The 22364-nt window shown below is 44.7% G+C and overlaps 1 protein-coding gene across 1 annotated transcript in view; it reads left to right on the forward strand.

The window, feature by feature from the left end:
- Nucleotides 1-8388, forward strand: part of dpysl4 (dihydropyrimidinase like 4) — a 40793-nt gene extending 32405 nt beyond the window's left edge. Inside the window, exons 12-14 of the mRNA XM_078223469.1 lie at nucleotides 722-901; nucleotides 2589-2754; nucleotides 6389-8388. Coding sequence (XP_078079595.1) covers nucleotides 722-901; nucleotides 2589-2754; nucleotides 6389-6480 — 438 coding nt within the window. The 3' untranslated portion in view covers nucleotides 6481-8388. The remainder of the gene's footprint in view (nucleotides 1-721; nucleotides 902-2588; nucleotides 2755-6388) is intronic.
- The last annotated feature ends 13976 nt before the right edge of the window (nucleotides 8389-22364 follow it).

The raw sequence follows: 22364 nt of genomic DNA on the forward strand, positions 1-22364 counted from the left end.
TTCTACCATTATTCCTCATTTGTTTTCTTCTCAGTTCATTCTCCGGAATCCCGACCTTTTGATATTGCTTTTCTATTTTCCTTTATAATTTCTCCTGCTCAAAAAATCTTCACCTGCAAGCAGACTCCGAGAAAGGGACAGATGGGAAAAGCATATCACTGACCATGCAACAGAGAGAAGTTCAAATACATGACAGCCCTCACTTACAGGATTCAATCTCCTCATCTTAAATATTCCTCATCATCAAAATGTTGCACTACTTGCTCCATTTTGTGTCCTCTATTTTAGTCATACTTTCCATTTTCTTTCTTCCACTAGTTTTTTTGATCCAGTGCTTCTCTTTCCTCCTACAATTTTAGTGCAATAACATTTCCTAATCGTGTCGGGAAATAAGGAATATTGAGTTCGGAGAAAGGAAGAATCGAAACAGGGAAGAGAGTGAGTTAGAGCCAAGAGAGGTACAAAAGGACATAACAGTGAACACAAGCAGCAGTGTTTGTCCAAAATAACTTGGCCACAATCCAGATCAAAGTATTTCCGAGTAAAACATCCAGCAGCTTTTCAGCACTGAACTACATGAGCATTTTTTTAAACAATTACCCATTATCAGTCAGCATACTTACAATATAGATTAAGTAATCTAGTTGACAAATTGGTCGTGGAAAGTGCACTCAAAATGATATGAATGAAAAGTTATATCACATCTGCATGTGTCTCCTAGGCAATTGAGTACAACATATTTGAAGGGATGGAATGCCGTGGTGCTCCTTCAGTTGTTGTGAGTCAAGGTAAAATTGTCCTCGAATATGGGACAATTCATGCCACAGAGGGTTGTGGACGCTTCATCCCCAAGAAGACGTTCCCAGACTACGTTTACAAAAGAATAAAAGCAAGAAGCAAGGTATTTAACCTTACTGCATCAGTGTTACAACTTCAGGGCAATTAATTGCAAACATGATTAGAATTGATAGCTCTACGATTAGATACCTTGGATAATTTAGGGTATGGTAATGCATTGTTTATGTTACCAGATTAATAGTCCAGAGGCCCTGGATTCACAATCAAGCTATTTGATAAGTCAGGGTTAAATCAATCCCTTTTAACAGCTGTCTAAAGTCCAAACATACTCAGCAGTATAATTGTTTCTCAACACATTTTATACATGGAGTAGGATTTTCCAGCCCTTCCCACTGGTGAGATCTTCCGGTCCCGCTAAAGACAACCCTCCCAATGGTGGGTTCCCTGGCAGTGGGATGGACGAGCCACGCAACACGGCGTAGATATCGGCAGGACCGGAAGATCCCACCGGCAGTCAATGGCAACCACTCTGCCGTGGGAAACACGCCGCAGGGGGCCCATAGATTATTGTGGGAGGAGCGAGGACATCCATGAGTAGGAAGAGCATAGTTACCTTGTTACTTTGAACTGTCCTCTATTTTTCTTTCATTTTGGCCCAGACAAGGTGCCTTATTTCAAGTCGCTCTTCAAATTTAAATGAGAAAGTAGTTCTTTTTCCAGAAATTTGCAGATATGCCAGCTTTATGCTCCCTGTGTTTATAGAGTGTAATATTACCCTGAGCCCAGTTTTCCTTTGGAGATTCCTAACCATCCTTCTCAGTTTAGGTACAACCAGTTTATAAAAGTTTCTTTATTAGTCATAAGTAGGCTTACATTAACACTGCAATGAAGTTACTGTGAAACTCCCCTAATCGCCACACTCCGGTGCCTGTTCGGGTACACTGAGGGAGAATTTAGCATGGCCAATGCACCTAACCAGCACATCTTTCGGACTGTGATAGGAAACCCACGCAGACACAGGGAGAATGTGCAGACTCCACATGGACAGTGACTCGAGCCAGGAATCGAACCCGGGTCCCTGGCACTGTGAGGCTGCAGTGCTAACCACTGTGCCACCCTTCCAGAGTGCATTTGTGCAAAGTTAAGGGACATGGCTAACAACTGCTGCCATTTTTGAGATAATGGCTGGAATTCTCCAATGCTTTACGCCCCTCCACCACTGCCAGCGGGAATGGAAAATTTGGCACTTAGCCGCATCTCTATTCACAGCAGTGGGACTGGAGAATCCCAGCCACGGACGAGGTCAGAGAATCCTGGCCTAGATTTCATTAAAAGAATTTGGCCAGCACCAATTGTGGGTGAATCGTTCATTAATTTGCATGGTAACTGGAGAGGCTGTTGATCCTGCAAATTCCACCTCTGGACGTTAATCTGGATTCCTATTGTCATTTGTGCATGTTTTGAGCAGCTGGTATCTTCTTCATTATTTCCGCATAAATAAACAATGGAGAGTTTAGAATCTGATCATACTTGCACACAGATTTGAACAGACTTCCTTTAAAAGTTAGAAATTTTATTAATTGCATGTTGTGGGATGGCGCTGTTAACCATCGCAAGACCAAGTTTGCTTGAATTGCTATGCAAGTTCCGACCTGTACGACAGAGGGAAAATCGGAATTGTTTTTTTGCACTAAAATGTCTCTTGCCTGTGAAAATTGCCTCTCTGCAAAATGCAGCATCATTTATAGAGTAGCAGAATGGGTGTCAAAGGTTAGTTTCATGTTTTGCAGTTGGCTGAAATCCGAGGCGTTCCAAGGGGGATTTATGATGGTCCCGTCCAGGATGTCACTGTGGTTCCCAGAGCTATGACACCGATTCCATCTGCTCGGATGTCTCCAGCTAAACAACCGATTCAGCCACCACGAAATCTTCACCAATCCGGATTCACTCTGGCTGGTAAAAATTATCTTGCTATTCATTAGAGTTAATTTATTAGTTACAAGTAAGACTTACATTAACACTGCAATGAAGTTACTGTGAAATTCCCCTAGTCACCACAGCCCCGCCGTCTGTTCGGGTCAACGCATCTAACCAGCACGTCTTTCAGAATGTGGGAGGAAACCGGAGCACCCGGAGGAAACCCACGCAGACACTGGGAGAATGTGCAAACTCCACACAGACAGTGAGTGACCCAAGCAGGAATCGAGGCCCGGTCCCTGGCACTGTGAAGCAACAGTGCTAACCACTGTGCTACCATGCCACCCCATTCATAATAGAATGTTGCAGGTTCAACTTCAGTTGCATGTTTGATCTTCCTTGAATGTGGTCATTAGATCTTTTAACACAAATTTAAAAAAACTGTTCTCTATAGTTGTAACAAAGTCAATGTTTTCCAAAGGTTGGGGAGTCTAAAACTAGAGGGCATAGGTTTAAGGTGAGAGGGTAGAGATGCAAATGTCTCCAGAGGGGCAATTTTTTCACTCAGAGGGTGATGAGTGTCTGGAATGAGCTGCCAGAAGTAGTAGTAGAGGCAGGTACAATTTTGTCTTTTAAAAAGTATTTAGACAGTTACATGGGTAAGATGGGTACAGAGGAATATGGGCCAAACCTGGGCAATTGGGACTAGCTTAGTAGTAAAAACTGGGGGCATGGACAAGTGGATCGTAGGGCCTGTTTCCATGCTGTAAACCTCTATGGCACTAATTCAAGTCAAGCCATAAGTGATATTTTTTTTTAAATGAAAGACAGCAATATGTCTTCTTACTCTGAGCAAATCAGTTATATTTCAGTCCCTTTGTGGGTGGAATGTATTTGAGAATACCTATCCTATGGATTCCCTCATTCCTTACTCACACTGTTGAAACTACAGCATGTAATCAAAATTGTAAAATTATGTTAAAACTTCCTTTTCACAGTGACGTTTCAGCTGGTGAATGAAATTAGTTGTCATCACAGGGCCATCAGCCACTTTCACACCTCATGTCTTACAGACAGCAGCTGGATCTTTCTGATTGTTCATACCGCGGGATCTTCTGGTCCTGTCAATGGTGCATCCCCGCTACAGGTTTCCCGGTGGCATGGGGTGGAATCAATGGGAAATCCCATTGACTGTAGCGGGACGAGAAGATCTCGCTGCCAGCCAACAGCGTACCACCTCCCGCCATGAGAAACATGCCACGGGGAGGCCAGAGAACTCTGCCAAGCAGTTCTCCTTGTGACAGAACTTTCACAACTTTTATTACCAAATGATACAACTGCTGCTGACAACACGATTGTTGGAAAGTTCGAGAGAGCAATATATGTGTTACACATGAAGCAATTACCAAAGTGACCTCAGTATTTAGTGCAGCTCACATGTGTAATACATGTAACATTGTCAAGGTTTTGCTTGTGTGTGCTAATGACCTGTCCCTTTATTCCATTTCTCTCCCCTATCCCTCTCCTTGTTAACTCCCCTGTTCCACTCCGCTGTCTGTTTCTCCTAACCTCTCCCCTGACTCAGTCCCCTTGTCTCTCTCCCCAACCTCTCTCTGTTCTTCTCCCATGTACCTTTCCCCTGTCCTCCCCACTCTGTCCGTCTCCATTCCTCTCTCCCCAGCACCTCTCTCTGTTCCTCTCCTCTGTTCCTCTCCCTGTTTTCTCCCTTGTTCTCTTTTGTCCCTGCACCTATCCCTCTCCCCTGCCCCTCTTCCCCGTCTCTCTCTCTCTTTCTCTCCTCTTTCTCTCTCCTGGTGGCTCGGTGGCACAGTGCTTAGCACTGCTGCCTCACAGCGCCAGAGACCCAGGCTCAATTCTGTTCTGGGGTGACTGTGTGGAGTCTGCACATTTTCCCCGTGTCTGTGTGGGTTTCCTCCGGATGCTGCAGTTTCCTCCCACAGCCCAAAGATGTGCTGGTTAGGTGGATTAGTCAGGGTAAATGAGTGGGGTTACGGGGATAGGTTGGGGGGAGTTGGGCCTGTGTAAGTTTTTTGCATTGTGTGAGGCACGTGGTCTCCTGTGTTTTCACTGCATTCCATCTCCCAATTAGTGTGCTTCTGAATCCTCTTCCCTCCCAACATTGATTTGTTGTCACTCCTATTCTGATGTGCCTTTGTGTTCCCATTTCACTGTATCTGATGTCAAGTATCAGTTTGGTTCAGTGGAAGCACTCTTAACTCTTAATCAGAATGCTGTTTGTTTAAGTTCCACATCGAGGCGTGAGTAGAAATCAGTAGATCAGTATTGAGGGATTACTGTTTTGCTGGAACTGGTATTTTTCACATGGGACAATAGGTCAGGCCCATCTTCCTATTCAAGTGATTGTAAAAGATATTATGGCACTATTCAAAGGAGAGGTACCCTGGTCAATATTTATCCCGACCTGCAACACCAAAACAGATGATCTGGTCATTTACCTCAGTGCTTTTTATGGGAGGTTACTGCATGCAAGTTGGTTCCTGTTTTTCCCTGTTATGCGCATCAGAAGGATCTGTTTCATTAACAGAGAATATAAGGGCAGGGAGGATAAGATGGAGCTGTATAAAACACTCATTAGGGCACAGCTAGGGTACTGTGTGCAGTTCTGGTTGCCACACCATAGGAAGGACGTGATTGCATTAGAAAGGGTGGAGAGGAGATTCACCAGGATGTTGCCTGGGCTGGAGAATTTCGGCTATGAAGAAAGACTGGTTGGGCTGGGATTGTTTTCTTTAGAGCAGAGAAGGCTGAGGGGGAACCTGATCGAGGTGTACAAAATTATGAGGGACATAGATGGGAAGAAACCTTGCCCCTTAATGGAGGGGTCAATAGCCAGGGGGCGTAGATTTAAGGTGAGGGACAGGAGATTTAGCAGGGATTTGAAAAAAATCTTTTTCACCCAGAGGGTGGTGGGAAAGTGGACCTCGCTGCCTTAAAGGGTGGCAGAGGCTGGAATCCTCAGAATATTTAAGGAGCATTTAGATGAGCACTTGAAACAGCATAGCACACAAGGCCACGGACAAAGTGTTGAAAGATGGAATTGGAATAGATAGGTGCTTGATGGCTGGCGCTGGGCTGATGGGCCTCTCTATGCTGAATGACTCCTTTGCTATGAAGCAATTTGGGAAGTCCTGAGGACAAGATAGGCGCTATATAAATAAATACAGGTTCCTTCTTTACCCTAAGCAGGGAGAAAGCCCCAAAGTGTTCCCTCCTGTCACATTCATGCGGGATTTTCCTATTCTGTCCGCCCAGGGACTGGAATTTTATGCACAAAGTCAGGACCTTCCAATGATCCGGTAAGTTGTCCATCCCGCCTGGAACAATTCCCGCAGTGGGCGGGATTGTAAAATTTACCCCAGCTGGGATGAAGAAAGAATGTGGCAAATGAGTGCATCATTGGAGCTACTGAGTATTACAGCAATTGCAAGGAAAATTATTTAATTATGTATTTCATTATTTAACCTAATTTGAAACTTAATTCATATCCAACTTCTGCTGAGTCATATCAAGTGTTCTGTTTGAAATGGATTCTGAAAAGAGATTAAGCTTCGAGTAAACATTTTGAAACAATGCTGTGAAAATCGTCTCGCTGACAAGGGACAGACTGAATTTGCCTTTTCTTCCGTTCCAGGCACCCAGGCTGATGATCACATCCCTCGCCGTCCCACCCAGCGTATCAGTGCACCCCCTGGTGGCCGTTCAAACATAACAACTCTGGGCTGAATTTCAAGCAGAAACGCCCGACTGAAGTGATAATCTCAAGAGCCCTAATATTGCTGCAGGTTTTGTCATCTGAGGCTCAGATATATTCTCACATGCAGCTTTGTGCAGCACAGTTGTCTGCTGCAAAAAGATGGTCATGAAGTCACTGCCTTTAGCTGATAAATGATGCATTTGGAAACTTTTTGATCTGCCAAATAATTCAAGAGGTACAGTTTTTGTATTATAAAAAAAATAACCATTAATTTATATTAATATTTGATTTAATTGGGAAGTGTGTAACAAGCATTGAGACAACTGTTGTTTCATCGTTGTGACTACGTAAAGTTGTACTTGTGTTTCATTTGCAAGCATGATAGTGATATTGAAGGTAATGTGTAATTTACTTTGTATTACCACAGGAGTCTGACAGTCTAGAGCAATGTAACATGTACATTGATTGCAAAACTATTGAGGTTCTAAAGTATTTTAATAACTTTCTCCAGCCACATGACAACAGTAATCCGAGCTGCTGTGGTGGAGACCAGTATCCTACACATGCACTGTTGACAGGGTAACCTTTCAACATTTTTAACAGTTAACAAGACATACAATTTAGTGACCCCAAAAGTCTAATTTTTCCTCACATGAAATGTGCATTTTTAGATTTGACCTGGAGTACGGCTGTGAAAAATTGTCAAGTGTTGTTGGTGGTGACTTAATTAAACTGTAAGTGATACTGGCGGGGGGTAGTTTCCACCTTGACAGTTGGGCATTAATGTGGCAGAGCGGCTTGCTGCCTGTTATAGAACCCCCCCAATTATATTATTACCCTTGTGATCAATGGTAATGATAATTGGGTGCCTTCTATAACAGGCTGAGCGCCCCACCCAAGCAGGGAAAATGAAATTGAACCCCGGTAGATCTGAATTCCCTCTTGCCATCCCTTTCTGCGCTTCTGTGGATAATGGAAACAAGGCTCAAGATGAGGTTATAGTACTGCTCACTGATCTCAGTTCACTTCACTAACAATTTTCCCTTTACTGAACTAACCAGGACTGAAATGCCATCTAGCGCTAGCGCAAGAGAGGCAAACACTGTGCTAGTTCACTATGTGGAAAAGTTAGGTTCACCATCTTTTGTTAGCCTTAGTAGCAGTCAGAAATGCCATGTATTTCAAAATATTGGTCCTTGTACAAAGCAAATGGTATTATCTTAAAATGGCAGTGGTGTTGTCTTGTATGTTTAACATGTTTTTTGCCTGAATGTCATTAAAGTATCTTGAATTTTTTGAGAAGGCTTGAATAGTTGAAATATGTTGTGCAGGCTTCATTTTTAACTCTTTCTCAATTCACATTAGCTAATTTCTGCTATTACGACTTTAGTGGCTTGACTGTTCTATAATTTTATGATTTGTAAAGAATGGTTGATCTTAAATGAACCAGACTGTAGTTCTAAAGTAGCCTGTAACAAAAAACGGGGAACTTATCTATTAGGTGGCTAGAGGGCGCAATATTAACCTTTGAACTCTATACTGGCTGAATGAAATGATCAGATTAGACCTATTGCATGGAAAAATAGCAGAATGTTTTACAAAAACCTTCTCGTATTTAGTCAAATTTAATCTGATTATGGAAAACCTAATCAGTTTTTATCACACATGTGGTTAACTACAGTCAATTCAAACAGACTTGTGTCTCATTTCAAAGTGTTAAACTTCAATCTGATAATCCAACTCAAGCAGATTCCAAGGCTGGTGACCATCTCTAGTTTGTCTAGATTTGATTAGAAAGCCGACACTTTCGGATAAAGCATTGTCAGAGTTACTAATGAATTTTACAGAACATACAAAGCCTGAAAACTTTGTATGGTGGCGTTGGTTCAGTCTAAATGGTTCATCTTTATCAAATAAAAAATGTTATGGAAAATGAATGCTTTGCCTGTCCTCATTTGTACGTACACCAGGGGGCACTGCAGCAATAATAATAGATTCACGAAAGCATTGACAATATAAGAGAAAGTTGAGTCTAATTTGTATCGATATTGCGGTCTGATAGTTCGCCATCAGAATGGATAGGCCGCTGAGTCAACTCTCAAACCAGTTCCTTAAGGTGTTTGGTTACTGACTTCTTCTGTCTCTTTTCACAGACTTCAGATTACAACCAATATAAACATATCAGTGAACCAGTTATGTGAAAATAGTTCCTCAAAACATTTAAAGTTTATTTATTAGTAGGCTTACATTAACACTGCAATGTAGTTACTGTGAAAATCCCCTAGTTGCCACACTCTGGCACCTGTTCAGGTACACTGAGGGAGAATTTAGCGTGGCCAATGCACCTAACCAGTACGTCTTTTAGACTGTGGGAGGAAACCGGAGCACCCGGAGGAAACCCACATAGAGAACGTGCAGACTCTGCCCAGACAGTGACCCAAGCCAGGAATTGAAGCCGGGCCCCTGGCACTCTGAGGAAGCAGTGCTAACCACTGTAATACTGTGTAGCCCCATGTTGATAATCTTTCATAAACTGTTGCCATGGAAAAGCATTCTATTTATTGGCTGGTATTTATTCTGAATCACAACTGGGAAATCATTCTAGATAAATATCTGACCTCTCCCCAAGTACATTTTGGGCCACACATAATAAATTACTTTGAAATATTGGGGGGAATTTAATGAGCGTCAATAGAATCTAATGAGCGTCAATAGATGTTCGGAGGGAGGATGTACTGGCAGTTTTGAATAAACTGAAGGTCGATAAGTCCCCTGGGCCTGATGAAATATATCCTAGGATTCTTTGGGAGGCAAGGGATGAGATTGCAGAGCCTTTGGCTTTGATCTTTGGGTCCTCACTGTCCACGGGGATGGTGCCAGAGGACTGGAGAGTGGCGAATGTTGTTCCTCTGTTTAAGAAAGGGAATAGAAATGACCCTGGTAATTATAGGCCGGTTAGTCTTACTTTGGTGGTTGGCAAATTGATGGAAAAGGTCCTTAGGGATGGGATTTACGACCATTTAGAAAGATGCGGATTAATCCGGGATAGTCAGCACGGATTCGTCAAGGGCAAGTCGTGCCTCACAAATTTGATTGAATTTTTTGAGGAGGTAACTAAGTGTGTTGATGAAGGTAGGGCAGTTGATGTCATATACATGGATTTTAGTAAGGCGTTTGACAAGGTCCCCCATGGTCAGCTTATGATGAAAGTAAGGAGGTGTGGGATAGAGGGTAAGTTGGCCGATTGGATAGGTAACTGGCTATCTGATCGAAGTCATGATGTGGAGATGCCGGCGTTGGACTGGGGTAAGCACAGTAAGAAGTCTCACAACACCAGGTTAGAGTCCAACAGGTTTATTTGGTAGCAAATACGCTTATGGTATTTGCTACCAAATAAACCTGTTGGACTTTAACCTGGTGTTGTGAGACTTCTTACTGTATCTGATCGAAGACAGAGGGTGGTGGTGGATGGAAAATTTTCGGACTGGAGGCAGGTTGTTAGCGGAGTGCCACAGGGATCAGTGTTTGGTCCTCTGCTCTTTGTGATTTTTATTAATGACTTAGAGGAGGGGGCTGAAGGGTGGACCAGTAAATTTGCTGATGACACCAAGATTGGTGGAGTAGTGGATGAGGTGGAAGGCTGTTGTAGGCTGCAAAGAGACATAGATAGGATGCAAAGCTGGGCTGAAAAATGGCAAATGGAGTTTAACCCTGATAAATGTGAGGTGATTCATTTTGGTAGGACTAATTTAAATGTGGATTACAGGGTCAAAGGTAGGGTTCTGAAGACTGGAGGAACAGAGAGATCTTGGGGTCCATATCCACAGATCTCTAAAGGTTGCCACTCAAGTGGATAGAGCTGTGAAGAAGGCCTATGGTGTGTTAGCTTTTATTAACAGGGGGTTGGAGTTTAGGAGCCGTGGGGTTATGCTGCAACTGCACAGGACCTTGGTGAGACCACATTTGGAATACTGTGTGCAGTTCTGGTCACCTCACTATAAGAAGGATGTGGAAGCGCTGGAAAGAGTGCAGAGGAGATTTACTAGGATGCTGCCTGGTTTGGAGGGTAGGTCTTATGAGGAAAGGTTGAGGGAGCTAGGGCTGTTCTCTCTGGAGCGGAGGAGGCTGAGGGGAGACTTAATAGAGGTTTATAAAATGATGAAGGGGATTGATAGAGTGAACGTTCAAAGGCTATTTCCTCGGGTGGATGGAGCTATTACAAGGGGGCATAACTATAGGGTTCATGGTGGGAGATATAGGAAGAATATCAGAGGTAGGTTCTTTACGCAGAGAGTGGTTGGGGTGTGGAATGTACTGCCTGCAGTGATAGTGGAGTCAGACACTTTAGGAACATTTAAGCGGTTATTGGATAGGCACATGGAGCACACCAGGATGATAGGGAGTGGGATAGCTTGATCTTGGTTTCAGATAAAGCTCGGCACAACATCGTGGGCCGAAGGGCCTGTTCTGTGCTGTACTGTTCTATGTTCTATGTCAAGGGGATCTTGCCCAGTGGTTGGAGACCAGGTGGGGGCTCCTTGTCACTTCCCCTCAGTAGGGCTGATGCAATTACCAGGTAATCAGGCACTTATTTGGATAGCGCCAGGCTTCCCATTCAGTTAAGCCCTGAGCTTGTCGAGATTCCACCTCCCAGGAGCAGTTGATCGGTTGGGCCTGGAGGAGGGATAGGCGATGGATCCTTAGAGGTGAATGTGAGTGGGATGGAGCTGGCAGGAAGGAAGTCAGAGGTGACGGTGAGGGAGGAGAATGTTGGAAGCAAGGATAGAGTAGTGGCTTTCAGGGGCTACCCCTCACTGTCCCCCTCTCCCACACTCCCAACCCTCTTCCCTATGCTGGGTCCCTCGTTACGCACAGACTGCCTGCCAAGGAAGGTAAGAAGTTTAACAACACCAGGTTAAAGTCCAACAGGTTTATTTGGTAGCAAAAGCCACACAAGCTTTCGGAGCCTTAAGCCCTTTCTTCAGGTGAGTGGGCCCACTCACCTGAAGAAGGGGCTTCAGGCTCCGAAAGCTTGTGTGGCTTTTGCTACCAAATAAACCTGTTGGACTTTAACCTGGTGTTGTTAAACTTCTTACTGTGTTTACCCCAGTCCAACGCCGGTATCTCCACATCATGCCAAGGAAGGAACATGGCCCCACGCCAGTAGGCTGTGCAGGTTTACTGGGCAGCATCTCTGGAGCCTCCTGCCTAAATATGAGCGGTGACAGGATTGGAGCCCAATTGGCCTCCAGGCAAGACGGCAGATTTCCCATTCCCACACTGAACCATGGTGGTGGAGTGGGGAGTCGGGAAGGCAATGGGATTCACAATACGCACCCTCCTACTCAATGTTCCTCCCACCACTGAACTCATCATTCCGCCCCTGGAAACAGAAAATTTATGGTAGGGCAGCAGGCCTTGGGCCCATCGTACCTGGGAGCCATCCAGCTCAATCACCTTCCAGGGACTATCATTTCCCCTCCCTACCCCCTGGCTATTGACCTCTCTGCTAATGGAATCAGGTCCTTCCTGACCACTCTATTTAGACCTCTCATTATTTTATCCATCTAATCAAATCTCCCCTCAACCACTATTTCATGGAAAACAACCCCCACCTATCAAATTTTTCCTCATAACTATAATTCTCCATTCCTGGCATTCTTTGTAACTCTCCTCTAGACCCTCTTTGGTGTAGTTCTAGCATAGTCTTCTGCTCTTAAATTCTAGGCCTTGGCCAATAAAAGAAAATATTCCCTATGCCTTCTTAGCCAGCTTTTCTACCTGTGAACATGCACTCTATTCCTCTCCACTTACGGTGGTGGCACAGTGGTTAGCACTGCTGTCTCACAGCGCCAGGAACCCGGGTTTGATTCCCGGCTTGGATCACAGACTGTGCGGAGTCTGCATGTTCTCCCTGTCTGTGGGTTTCCTCCGGGTGTTCTGGTTTCCTCCCACAGTCTGAAAGACGTGCTGGTTAGGTGCATTGGCCATGCTAAATTCTCCCTCAGTGTACCTAGGTGCTGGTGTGTGGCGGTTAGGAGATTTTCGCAGTAACTTCATTGCAGTGTTAATGTAAGCCTACTTGTGACACTAATAAATAAATTTTAAATACCTTTTAGCACCCTAAGATTTATTGTGCATTCCTTTGCCCTGTTCACCTCCCCAAAAGCATTACCTCGTACTTCTAGAATCATCGAATCTACAGTGCAGAAGGAGGCTATTCGGCCCATCGACAACACTAAGCACTGACAACAATCGCACCCAGATCGTATCCCCATAACCCTCCTAACCCCCCTGACACTAAGGGGCAATTTAGCATGGCCAATCAACCTAACCCACATATCTTTGGAGTGTGGGAGGAAACCGGAGCACCTGGAGGAAACCCATGCAGACACGGGGAGAACGTGGAAACACCACACAGAAAGTGAGCCAAGCCAGGAATCGAATACAGGTCCCTGGCACTGTGAGGCAGCAGTGCTAACTGCTGTGCCACCCTGAAGCCCCACTACCGCTGATTTACTTCCATTTGCCATGTTTCTGACCAGTCCATCAATATTTTCTCAAAGTCTACAGCTTTATTCCTCACTATCAACCAAACAGCTAACTTTTGCATCATCTGCAAACTTCAGCATTTAAAATTAAAATATAAAATTTTAGCCCCTTTCAAGTGTTCCTTCTTCCAAAAGTGCATTTGAAGAGGCAAGGTTTACTGATGCCACAAAAGACTGCGAGAACCTATCACTGACTTGCTTCAACCACTGGGGGAAGGATGTGGGGGGTGGGGGTACAAATGAGGAAGAACTTGGGGAAGAAATTGATATAACTGAAGAACGCCACACAGCTCAGACAGGGAGTCAAGCTAAGACCGCTGACCTGCGTAAACACATTTCTTTCTTCCTATCCACCTAGCAGTGGAAATGTAAAATGTTAATGTTTAGCTGTAATTAAATTTAAACTAACCCAGTCTGTGTCCACAGTATACTGCACTAATAGCTTTATTCATTTGTGGGACATGGGCATCGCTGGCTGGCCAGCATTTATTGCCCATCCCTAGTTGTCCCTGGAGGGCAGTTGAGAGTCAACCACATTGCTGTGGCTCTGGAGTCACATGTAGGCCAGACCAGGTAAGGACAGCAGATTTCCTTCCCGAAAGGACATTAGTGAACCAGAAGGGTTTTTCCGATTATCAGCAATGTTTTCATGGTCATCAGTAAATTCTTAATTTCAGATTTTTTTTTACTGAATTCAAATTCCACCATCTGCAGTTCCTTTATGAAGAACCTTCGGAGAGCTCAGTCAACCCATCACAACTGCTATGGAAGTTTATAGAAAGGTGTTCAAAAACATATATTTATTTCCAAATGTGCAATTACTCCTTTCAACTCAAGAAACAACTTTTCTAGTCAATATAATACACATGAGAAAATGTCAATAGTGTAAGTGACGGACAGACACAGATGATTTTGATAAGTAAACTGAGACATGAGCATTGTCTCTAAATTCTGACTTCAAATTGAGGCATATTCGGAGGGGCAACAGGCACAGTCGTTAGCACTGCTGCCTCACAGCGCCAGGGACCCAGGTTCGATTCCCCGGCTTGGGTCACAGCCTGTGCGGAGTCTGCACGTTCTCCCCCTGTCTGCATGGGTTTCCTCCGGGTGCTCCGGTTTCCTCCCACAGTCTGAAAGGCGTGCTTGTTAGGTGCATCGGCCATGCTAAATTCTCCCTCCGTGTACCCAAACAGGCGCCGGAGTGTGGAGACCAGGAGATTTTCACAGTGACTTCATTGCAGTGTTAATGTAAGCCTACTTGTGACACTAATAAATAAACTTTAAAATACATGCCATCTTAAAGCAGCATTAGCCTCATGTAAAATAAATTAACAGCATTTTTGTTACTTGGGGGAGGGATAAGAGCCAAAAGATTGTACATAATTTCATTATATTGATGCATCAAACATCACTGCATTGGGCATTTGTAAAACAACACACATACAGGAGCTTTAGATTCCTGAAGACAATGTCTCTTCCTGCAATGAGTGGGAAAGGTGAAGAATGAGCAACATGGCTGGGATTTGCTCGATAGGGAAACATAATTTTTAAAGCTAATACACGCCCGTGCTCGCAAAACACAAAACATAGGGCAGAATTTTCCCAACACAACGACAAAGAGTCATTTTGGGCGAGGAAACCAGTGAAACGGGCCTGAATCAGATCACAATTGTCACACACAGTGCACTGAAAGAACCATGAAACACACCGGTATGGAGTCCCCAGGCCTGTGACTCACCTGAACTGGCTCGCTGCAGTGCACTGTTAATGAGGAGGAGCTGCATTTAAACACTCCCTCTGCACTTACAGCCAGTCACGTCAGGAGGATGGCAGCGCAGAGAGCAGCCCCACGTTTCATGGAGGCAGATCTCAGAAGGCTTCTGGATGCAGTGGAGGAGAGGCGGGCCACCCTGTACCCCCGAAAGGTAGACGATCCAGAAGCAGGGAAGCAAATGCAGCCTGGGATGCGGTGGCTGCAGCAGTCAGTGCCAGCGGCCTGACAATGAGGACAGCTGTTCAATGCTGCAAGGAAATGAATGACATTGTTCAAGCTGCAAGGGTGAGTGTCCAACTGTCACATCCTGGTATCAGTCCCATCTGTCGCACCTGGAATGTCCATATCAATCCACTCCCTGGCACCCTGCAGCCCTTTCAGCACCTGCCCCCCAGCATCTTCCTCAAATCCCTCTGGCACTCCTCATCACAACGCCTTCCTGTCGAGGCTTGGTGCCAACATATGCCACCTGTCCCAAGCCCGCCAGCCATCAGGCTTTCGATCATCCACAGATCCTTCATCCATATGAACTATCTCAAGTAAATTACAAGCTGCCCAAACATTGTCCCTCCTTTGCATTGAACTATGTTTCTTGTCTTGCTATCATACTCAATACACCTGGGCAGTCAGTGCCATGAACTGTGACTTGTAGCCTAACAGAGATGTTAACCCATTCCCCTGTCCTCACCTCCTCGCTCACCATCGCAATCCATGGTGTCTAGACCACACTTCCAGAGACCAGTCATGATTTGCGTCCATGTGACTTCCCGCTGGGGGCGGTGGGAATATTCCAGGAGGGGTGATGATCGCGTGCCAAACTCGTTAATGAGATTGAAATCAAGTCAATCCCATGCTAATCAGCCTCGTGCCCTTTCTGGGCAGGATCTGGTTTGAACAGCAGAAAGGGACCAGGAAGATGGCAAACCATTTGGTGCCAGGCGCAAAATCCATCTTTGGGCCCACACGCAATTTTCCCAAATTAACGTGACCTGTGCCAGGTGCAACAAAGCCAGGAAATCATGTCCAAAATATCCAACATTAGATGTGATTCTGCAGTTGGACAACATTTACTAAACAATCCTGATTGTGCTAAGAATTAGATTGACAACCAAATTAAGATGGCCAATTGGACTCAATGTATGGCTCACTTAGACATGCTAGAAGTTACATATATGATACACAGAGCCCTAACCTTTGCAGCCAGAAAGAAAACAAAGACACACATTTCGGTGGAATTTTCCCGCCCCGCCTGCCATGGGAATCGTAGCGGGCGGGGGTGGACCATGCAAAGGTCCATTGACCTCGGGTGGGAATTTCCGGCCTTGGGGCGAGCACGGCCGGAAAATCCCACCCATTGCTTTTTCTTCAACTAAACCAAATAGGTGACAACCATCCTCTAGCTCATTCCCCAAGGCAAAGCCTCAACCAGTTAATAATTACAGCTACAGAACTACAATGATGGTTTCTTTATTGACATACAATTGAACTAAACACACAGCTGCAAAGGTATAAAGTTTCCCAGTGATAACTAACAAGGAATATGCATGGGACAAGACAGAATCGGGGTGATGGGATGGTGACACTGTTGCTAGTGGGATAGTTACATTAACAGCCGGGCTTTCAATAGTGGACAGATTGTGTATTGAATCCTGTGATAGGATCATTGATCTAGGAATGTGCTCTGTCCTGGATGGAGTCAAGTTTAGTGTCTAGCTGCACTCCCCAGTGTGAGTAGATATTCCATTATAATCCTAATTTGAGTCTTTCAGGTGGCAGAAAGTGAGGCGCTTGCTGCAAAATTGGTCCAACCTCTGCCCTCTATTTTTAACCAGTGTCGATAAGACTCCTTCAGGTAAGCTTCTGGACAAAAAGACTCCAGAATTGTAATGGGACTTAAGAGACGCATGGGGTATTAATTATTATTTGAGAGTTTAGGTCTAATCGAGGATAATTGGAGTCTGGTAGCACTTGGATAGTTTAGTCTGACAGTTCTCAAGGATATATGGGGTTTCCAGCATCTACTGAAGTTCTGCCAATGGCCTAGAACTCCCAATATCTGGAGGGGGGTCGTGCCCCAGAGGTACCTCAGAGGATGCGTGGGAGATGCTCTCTCCCCCCACCCTGGAATCCTCATGCAAGGACTGCAAGGGGATTGCCTGGGAAGTTTAAACTTTCGTTGGATGCTCCATATCATCTGAAACACCAATTTAAATTGGACTTTTCAAACCGTTCTGACTCTCTCAGCAGAGTAGTTACGCAGGAACAGTAAAAAGGACCCCCTCCCCCCACCCCACCACCCCAACCCCTCACTGGACCCCAGACTACACCGCACCCCACCAGTGCACTCCCACCACATCCACCAACTACCCAACCCAATCTGATGGTGATTGGCACTACATGGAAGATTTGGTCCATTATCTGTGAAGGTGGGTTGGATGCTCAGGAAGGCAGAGCAGGCCTGAACTAAGGAGAATTGAATATCGGACTGCAGCAGAGGAATGGAGGACAAGTTGTAAGTGTTGGAACATGGGCAGCAATGTAGGAAAGCCATCAGAACTTGGAGAAGAGGCTCTGGAATAAGCAGGCTTTGAAAATATCATGATGGAAAGCACAATGAAGAGGAACAAGAAAGATTTTTGTTTAATTTTACTACCATCTGACAATACAGTCTATTTTAAATGTAGAAGAAGGTTATACATCCTCAAAATAATTCTTTATAATTTGGCTACAGATTGCATACATTATGCTTTACAGTTCTGGACAGAGATTAATTAGTACCCTGTTTGATGTTACAGCTGGATCACAATGCTTGTTTATCATATTGTTGCATAGAACAATAAATTCTACAAACCTGAATTAGTTTGTTCCTTTTACAATAAATAGCAAATTCACATCTGCATGGAACTCACGTGAAATAGTTCATAACCATTAAAATTGTTACGGATCACCAGTAGATGGTGATAATCCAGCACAGAATATCAACTGAAAAAAATGACATTAATTTCTAACAAATGGAGAAGATTTCTTCAGTTTTTACCTCCCAAAACCTGGATTTGTCCCATTAATCGATGATGCTTTTTACCTTCTTCAGAATTCCTTATTTGCACAAGTCACACAATTCTGTTTGCAGTAGAATGGCTTTCAATGCTGGTTGTCGTATGGTACATTAGGGTCAAAAGTTCCTCTTCCGACAAAGTACAAGTCAATCTCAGTCAACAACAATTTGCCATTTTATTACGTCTTTGACATATAAAAAATCGCTCAGGGCACTTCACAAATAGACACAATTAAGGTACACACATTGAACTAAATCGGAGGAGATTAGAACAAGTCACTAAAAGCTGGTATAATTTTGAGGGGGTTTTCAAAGGCATCAAAAGAGGTTTGCAGTGGGGGAAGGACCAAAGGGTAGGAATAAGACAGCTGAAGTATTTGCCATCTATGGTAAGGAAATAGAGGCTACATGGAAGTCTGAGACTGGATATTCAGCAGGAGATAGAGTGTTGGAGGAGATTCTAGGGAAGGGGCAGGCAAGGTTATGACATGATTTATAAGAAGTACAAGAATTTTGCATTGAACACATTGAGGAGATAGGGTAGCAGTTTACATCAGTGAGGGTGGGAGTGATTGGCGGCTGTGGTTCATAGAAATCATAGAAATCATAGAAACCCTACAGTGCAGAAGGAGGCCATTCGGCCCATCGAGTCTGTACCGACCACAATCCCACCCAGGCCCTACCCCCACATATTTACCCGCTAATCCCACTAACCTACGCATCTCAGAACTCTAAGGGGCAATTTTTAACCTGGCCAATCAACCTAACCCGCACATCTTTGGACTCAGTTCAGTGTGCGACAAGCACATGGGGGCAGCATGGTGGCACAGTGGTTACCAATGCTGCCTCACAGCGCCAGGGACCCGGGTTTGATTCTCGGCTGGGGTCACTGCGCAGAGTCTGCACGTTCTTCCTGTGTCCATGTGGGTTTCCTCCGGGTGCTCTGGTTGCCTCCCACTGTCTGAAAGACTGTGCTGGTTAGGTGCATTTGTCATGCTAAATTCACCCTCTGTGTACCTGAACAAGGGTTGGAGTATGGCGACTAGGGGATTTTCACAGTAACTTCATTGCATTGTTAATAGAAGCCTCCTTGTGACACTAATAAATAAACTTTAAACTTCAAGTTGAACTTTCCAAAAGGTGACAGATGGGTGACTAAACAGCAAGGTGAATGCTGGAGTGGTTTAGTCTGGAAATGCTAAAAACCTAAAAGCATGAATTCTACAGTGACAAAGGGACGAAATCAAGGTGGAAATGTGCAATAATGTGCAGTTTGGAAGTGGGCAATCCTGGTGATTGACAAAATGTGGGGTTTAAAGTTCTGATCAGGGTCATCAGGACACCAAGACTATGAACAGTTAGCTTCAGCCTGAGAGTGTGGCTGGAGAGGAGACTGGAATGGAATTTGTGGTCATGTTTGCGGAGGATGGCTTGATACAGGGTATATGGAGACAGCTGAGGGGAGAAATTGTGGAATGGTACAATTAATTATCATCAATGTGAATGCGGGCTAGAGTAGAGAGGAGGAAGGGGAAAATATTTCCGAGCTGAGGGCTGTGGTGTGTGATGCTAGTGTGGAAGGGGCAGGACAGCTCCAACCTCAGAAGCAAAGAAATTCATGAGTTCCTCACGTTTAGTGCTTGAGATAAGAGTTGTTCCATTCCAGAAAACCAGACATTGAAGATAGATTTGGAGCCTAATCTTTATACACATTTTAAGCTTTTATTTACAGGACTATGCATTATAAACCTTCGAATCGAACAACCGTATGTGCCTGTGTGGGGTTCCACCTGGATACTCTGGTTTCCTTCCACAGTCCAAAGATGATTGGCCATGCTAAATTGCCTCTTCATGTCAGGGGGATTAGCAGGGTAAATGCGTGTGTTTATGGGGATAGGACCTGGATTGTTGTTGGTGCAGGTTTGATGGGCAGAATGGCCTTCTTTTGGACTGTAAGGATTCTATTATTCTATGAGTCAAACCACAGCTTCAGTTTGCTTCCAAATACAGGGACACAAGTAAATCCTGGTTAATGCTGACCACCCGAATACAATTCAGTACTCAATTACCACACCGCTAATGATAGTGGAAAGGGATGGGGGGTGGGCCTTTAAAATGCTTGTTGGTTGTGGAAAAGTGGAACCTCCAGGAGAGTGAAGTATATTAGTGCTTGGTTTGGTCAAGCCAGCTCTGCTGGTTAGAGACTGGCTTGAGGAAGTTATTAAGATGGGAGAGAAAGAGACATTGATGAAATCATGGCAACTCATGGCTTTAAAAATGTTATCTTATTTGTGAATTGCTAATTATAAAGTTCCACAGGAATTACATTTTATTAATGTTGAAAAGGAATTTAAGCTACATCTCATTTGTTTTGCAATTTGGTGCAGATAAATGAAAGCAGTTTCCACCACAGGATAACAGTGACAATCTTGCTGTTGTTGAGATCACAGCTACAAGCTTGATAGCTGATTTTCCCTGAAACTTTCCATTAGCCACCCTGAACAATTTGGCAACAGCTATGAAGAAGGGACAGGCGATGTGTTTGGACAAAGCAAGTAGGAAAGCATCACTTTGCTTCTAACCTCAAGACTTAAATTCAGACGTTGACTAATCTTCACAACCTTTTTAATGATGCTAAAATTATGTTTGAAAACCTGCAAGAGGCCTTACAGTGCTGTTACAGAGCTTGGCTTTTAGCCTTTTCTAAAAAAAACAATTTATGTCCATTGACATTCTATACTGGTTTAAAAGGATGATTATTAATTGGTAAGGAACATTTTAGATCAATAATATATAAGACTGAATCACTGATGTCATGTCTCTTTCTCCAACCACAGAGTTTCCCAACTCCATACAGCCCACATCCACCTCTTTCCTAAGATTTACAAACAGTGCTGCCCTGGTAGACCCATTGGCTGGGATTTAACAAAAGGTGGTGCCACTTGGGCTGGAAGTGGAGAGTTTTGTGGGGGGAGGAGTTTTGTGTGGGTGGCGGGTGGCTGGAGGGGATGCCCTTCCCTTGACAGCTTTCCATGCAGGAGCAGGAGGCAGGAGTTGTAACACTTGCCCTTTTACCTCCCCCCTTTGTACTGTCCAAAACCCCAGGCACTCTTTCCAGGCGAAGCAGCAATTTACTTATACTCCTTTCAATTCAGCATGCTGCATGCGCTGTGAACAATATTGTTTCCTTTACATTGCGATAAACTAGGCTTACATTAACACTGTAATGAAATTACTGTGAAAATCCCCCCGTCGCCACACTCCGGCACCTGTTCAGGTACACTGAGGGAGAACCTAGCACGGCCAATGCTCCTAACCAGCACATCTTTTGGACTGTGGGAGGAAACCAGGGAAAGCAGACACTCAGAGAACGCGCAGACTCTGCACAGACAGTGACCCAAGCTGGGAATTGAACCCAGGTCCCTGGTGCTATGAGGGAGCAGTGCTAACCACTGTGCCACCGTGCCACCCACAACAGTAAAGGGCTCATCCAGGCATTCTGCTGCAAGATGGACCTTGAATCAAGGCTATCTTAAGAGGCACTCAACAAGTTTCAGGTGAGGCACTTTTGGCTTACTTCATTCAGACAGAGTTTGTGGAAATATTCTGCCGGAATTGCTTTTTGGTAATTAATGGCTCTAGTCAGGGTGACTCTAGTCAGGGAGAGCAGATGAATACCTCATCCAAGTTATGGGGACAGCTGTTGCAGTACCTCTTGGTCTGCACAATGATCAGGAATGGAGAATGCAGAGAGGAGAACTCTGTGAGGAGTGAGGAGGAGGCCTTTCAGACATCAAATATTCTATCACACCTGACCCAGGGGCAATGGTTGATACAACTCAGGTTCAACAAAAACAATAATGGTTGAGGTTCAGCCTGACCTGAAGCCCCAAAACAGGGTTAGGACAGCCCTGCTAATGGCCGTGAATGTCACCCTCACCTCCAGGTCCTTCAAAGTGAGAACGATTTTTAGGGTGGCGCGGTGGCACAGTGGTTAGCACTGCTGCCTCACAGCGCCAGGGACGTGGGTTCAATTCCGGCCTTGGGTCACTGCCTGTGTGGAATTTGCATGTTCTCTCCGTGTCTGCGTGAGTTTCCTCCGGGTGCTCCGGTTTCTTCCCACACTCCAAAGATGTGTGAGTTAGATGGATTGGCCATGCTAAATTTGCCCCTTAGTGTCAGGGGGATTAGCAAGGTAATTACGTGGGGTTACGGGATAGGGGCTGGGCGGGATTGTGGTCGGTGCAGACTCAATGGGGCAAATTGCATCCTTCTGCACTGTAGGGATTCTATGATTCTATAACTGGAGACATTGTCAATATTTCACAGTATGAAGTGTATCTTGTCATCTGAGAGGTGACGAGGGTTACATGTGTCAGGTAACAGGAGTTCTTCATCACCTTGCTGAGGACAGGCAAACAGGATGAAAGACGTGAGGCTTCATCAGGATCAGGGCATTCCCAATTGTGTGAGCCGCCACTGGTGTTCCAGGTTGGGACTCCCTCGCAGATAATATCAGCCGGGTTTGTGACA

This window comes from Mustelus asterias, chromosome 11, assembly GCF_964213995.1.
Source record: "Mustelus asterias chromosome 11, sMusAst1.hap1.1, whole genome shotgun sequence".
Classification (NCBI taxonomy): Eukaryota; Metazoa; Chordata; class Chondrichthyes; order Carcharhiniformes; family Triakidae; genus Mustelus; species Mustelus asterias.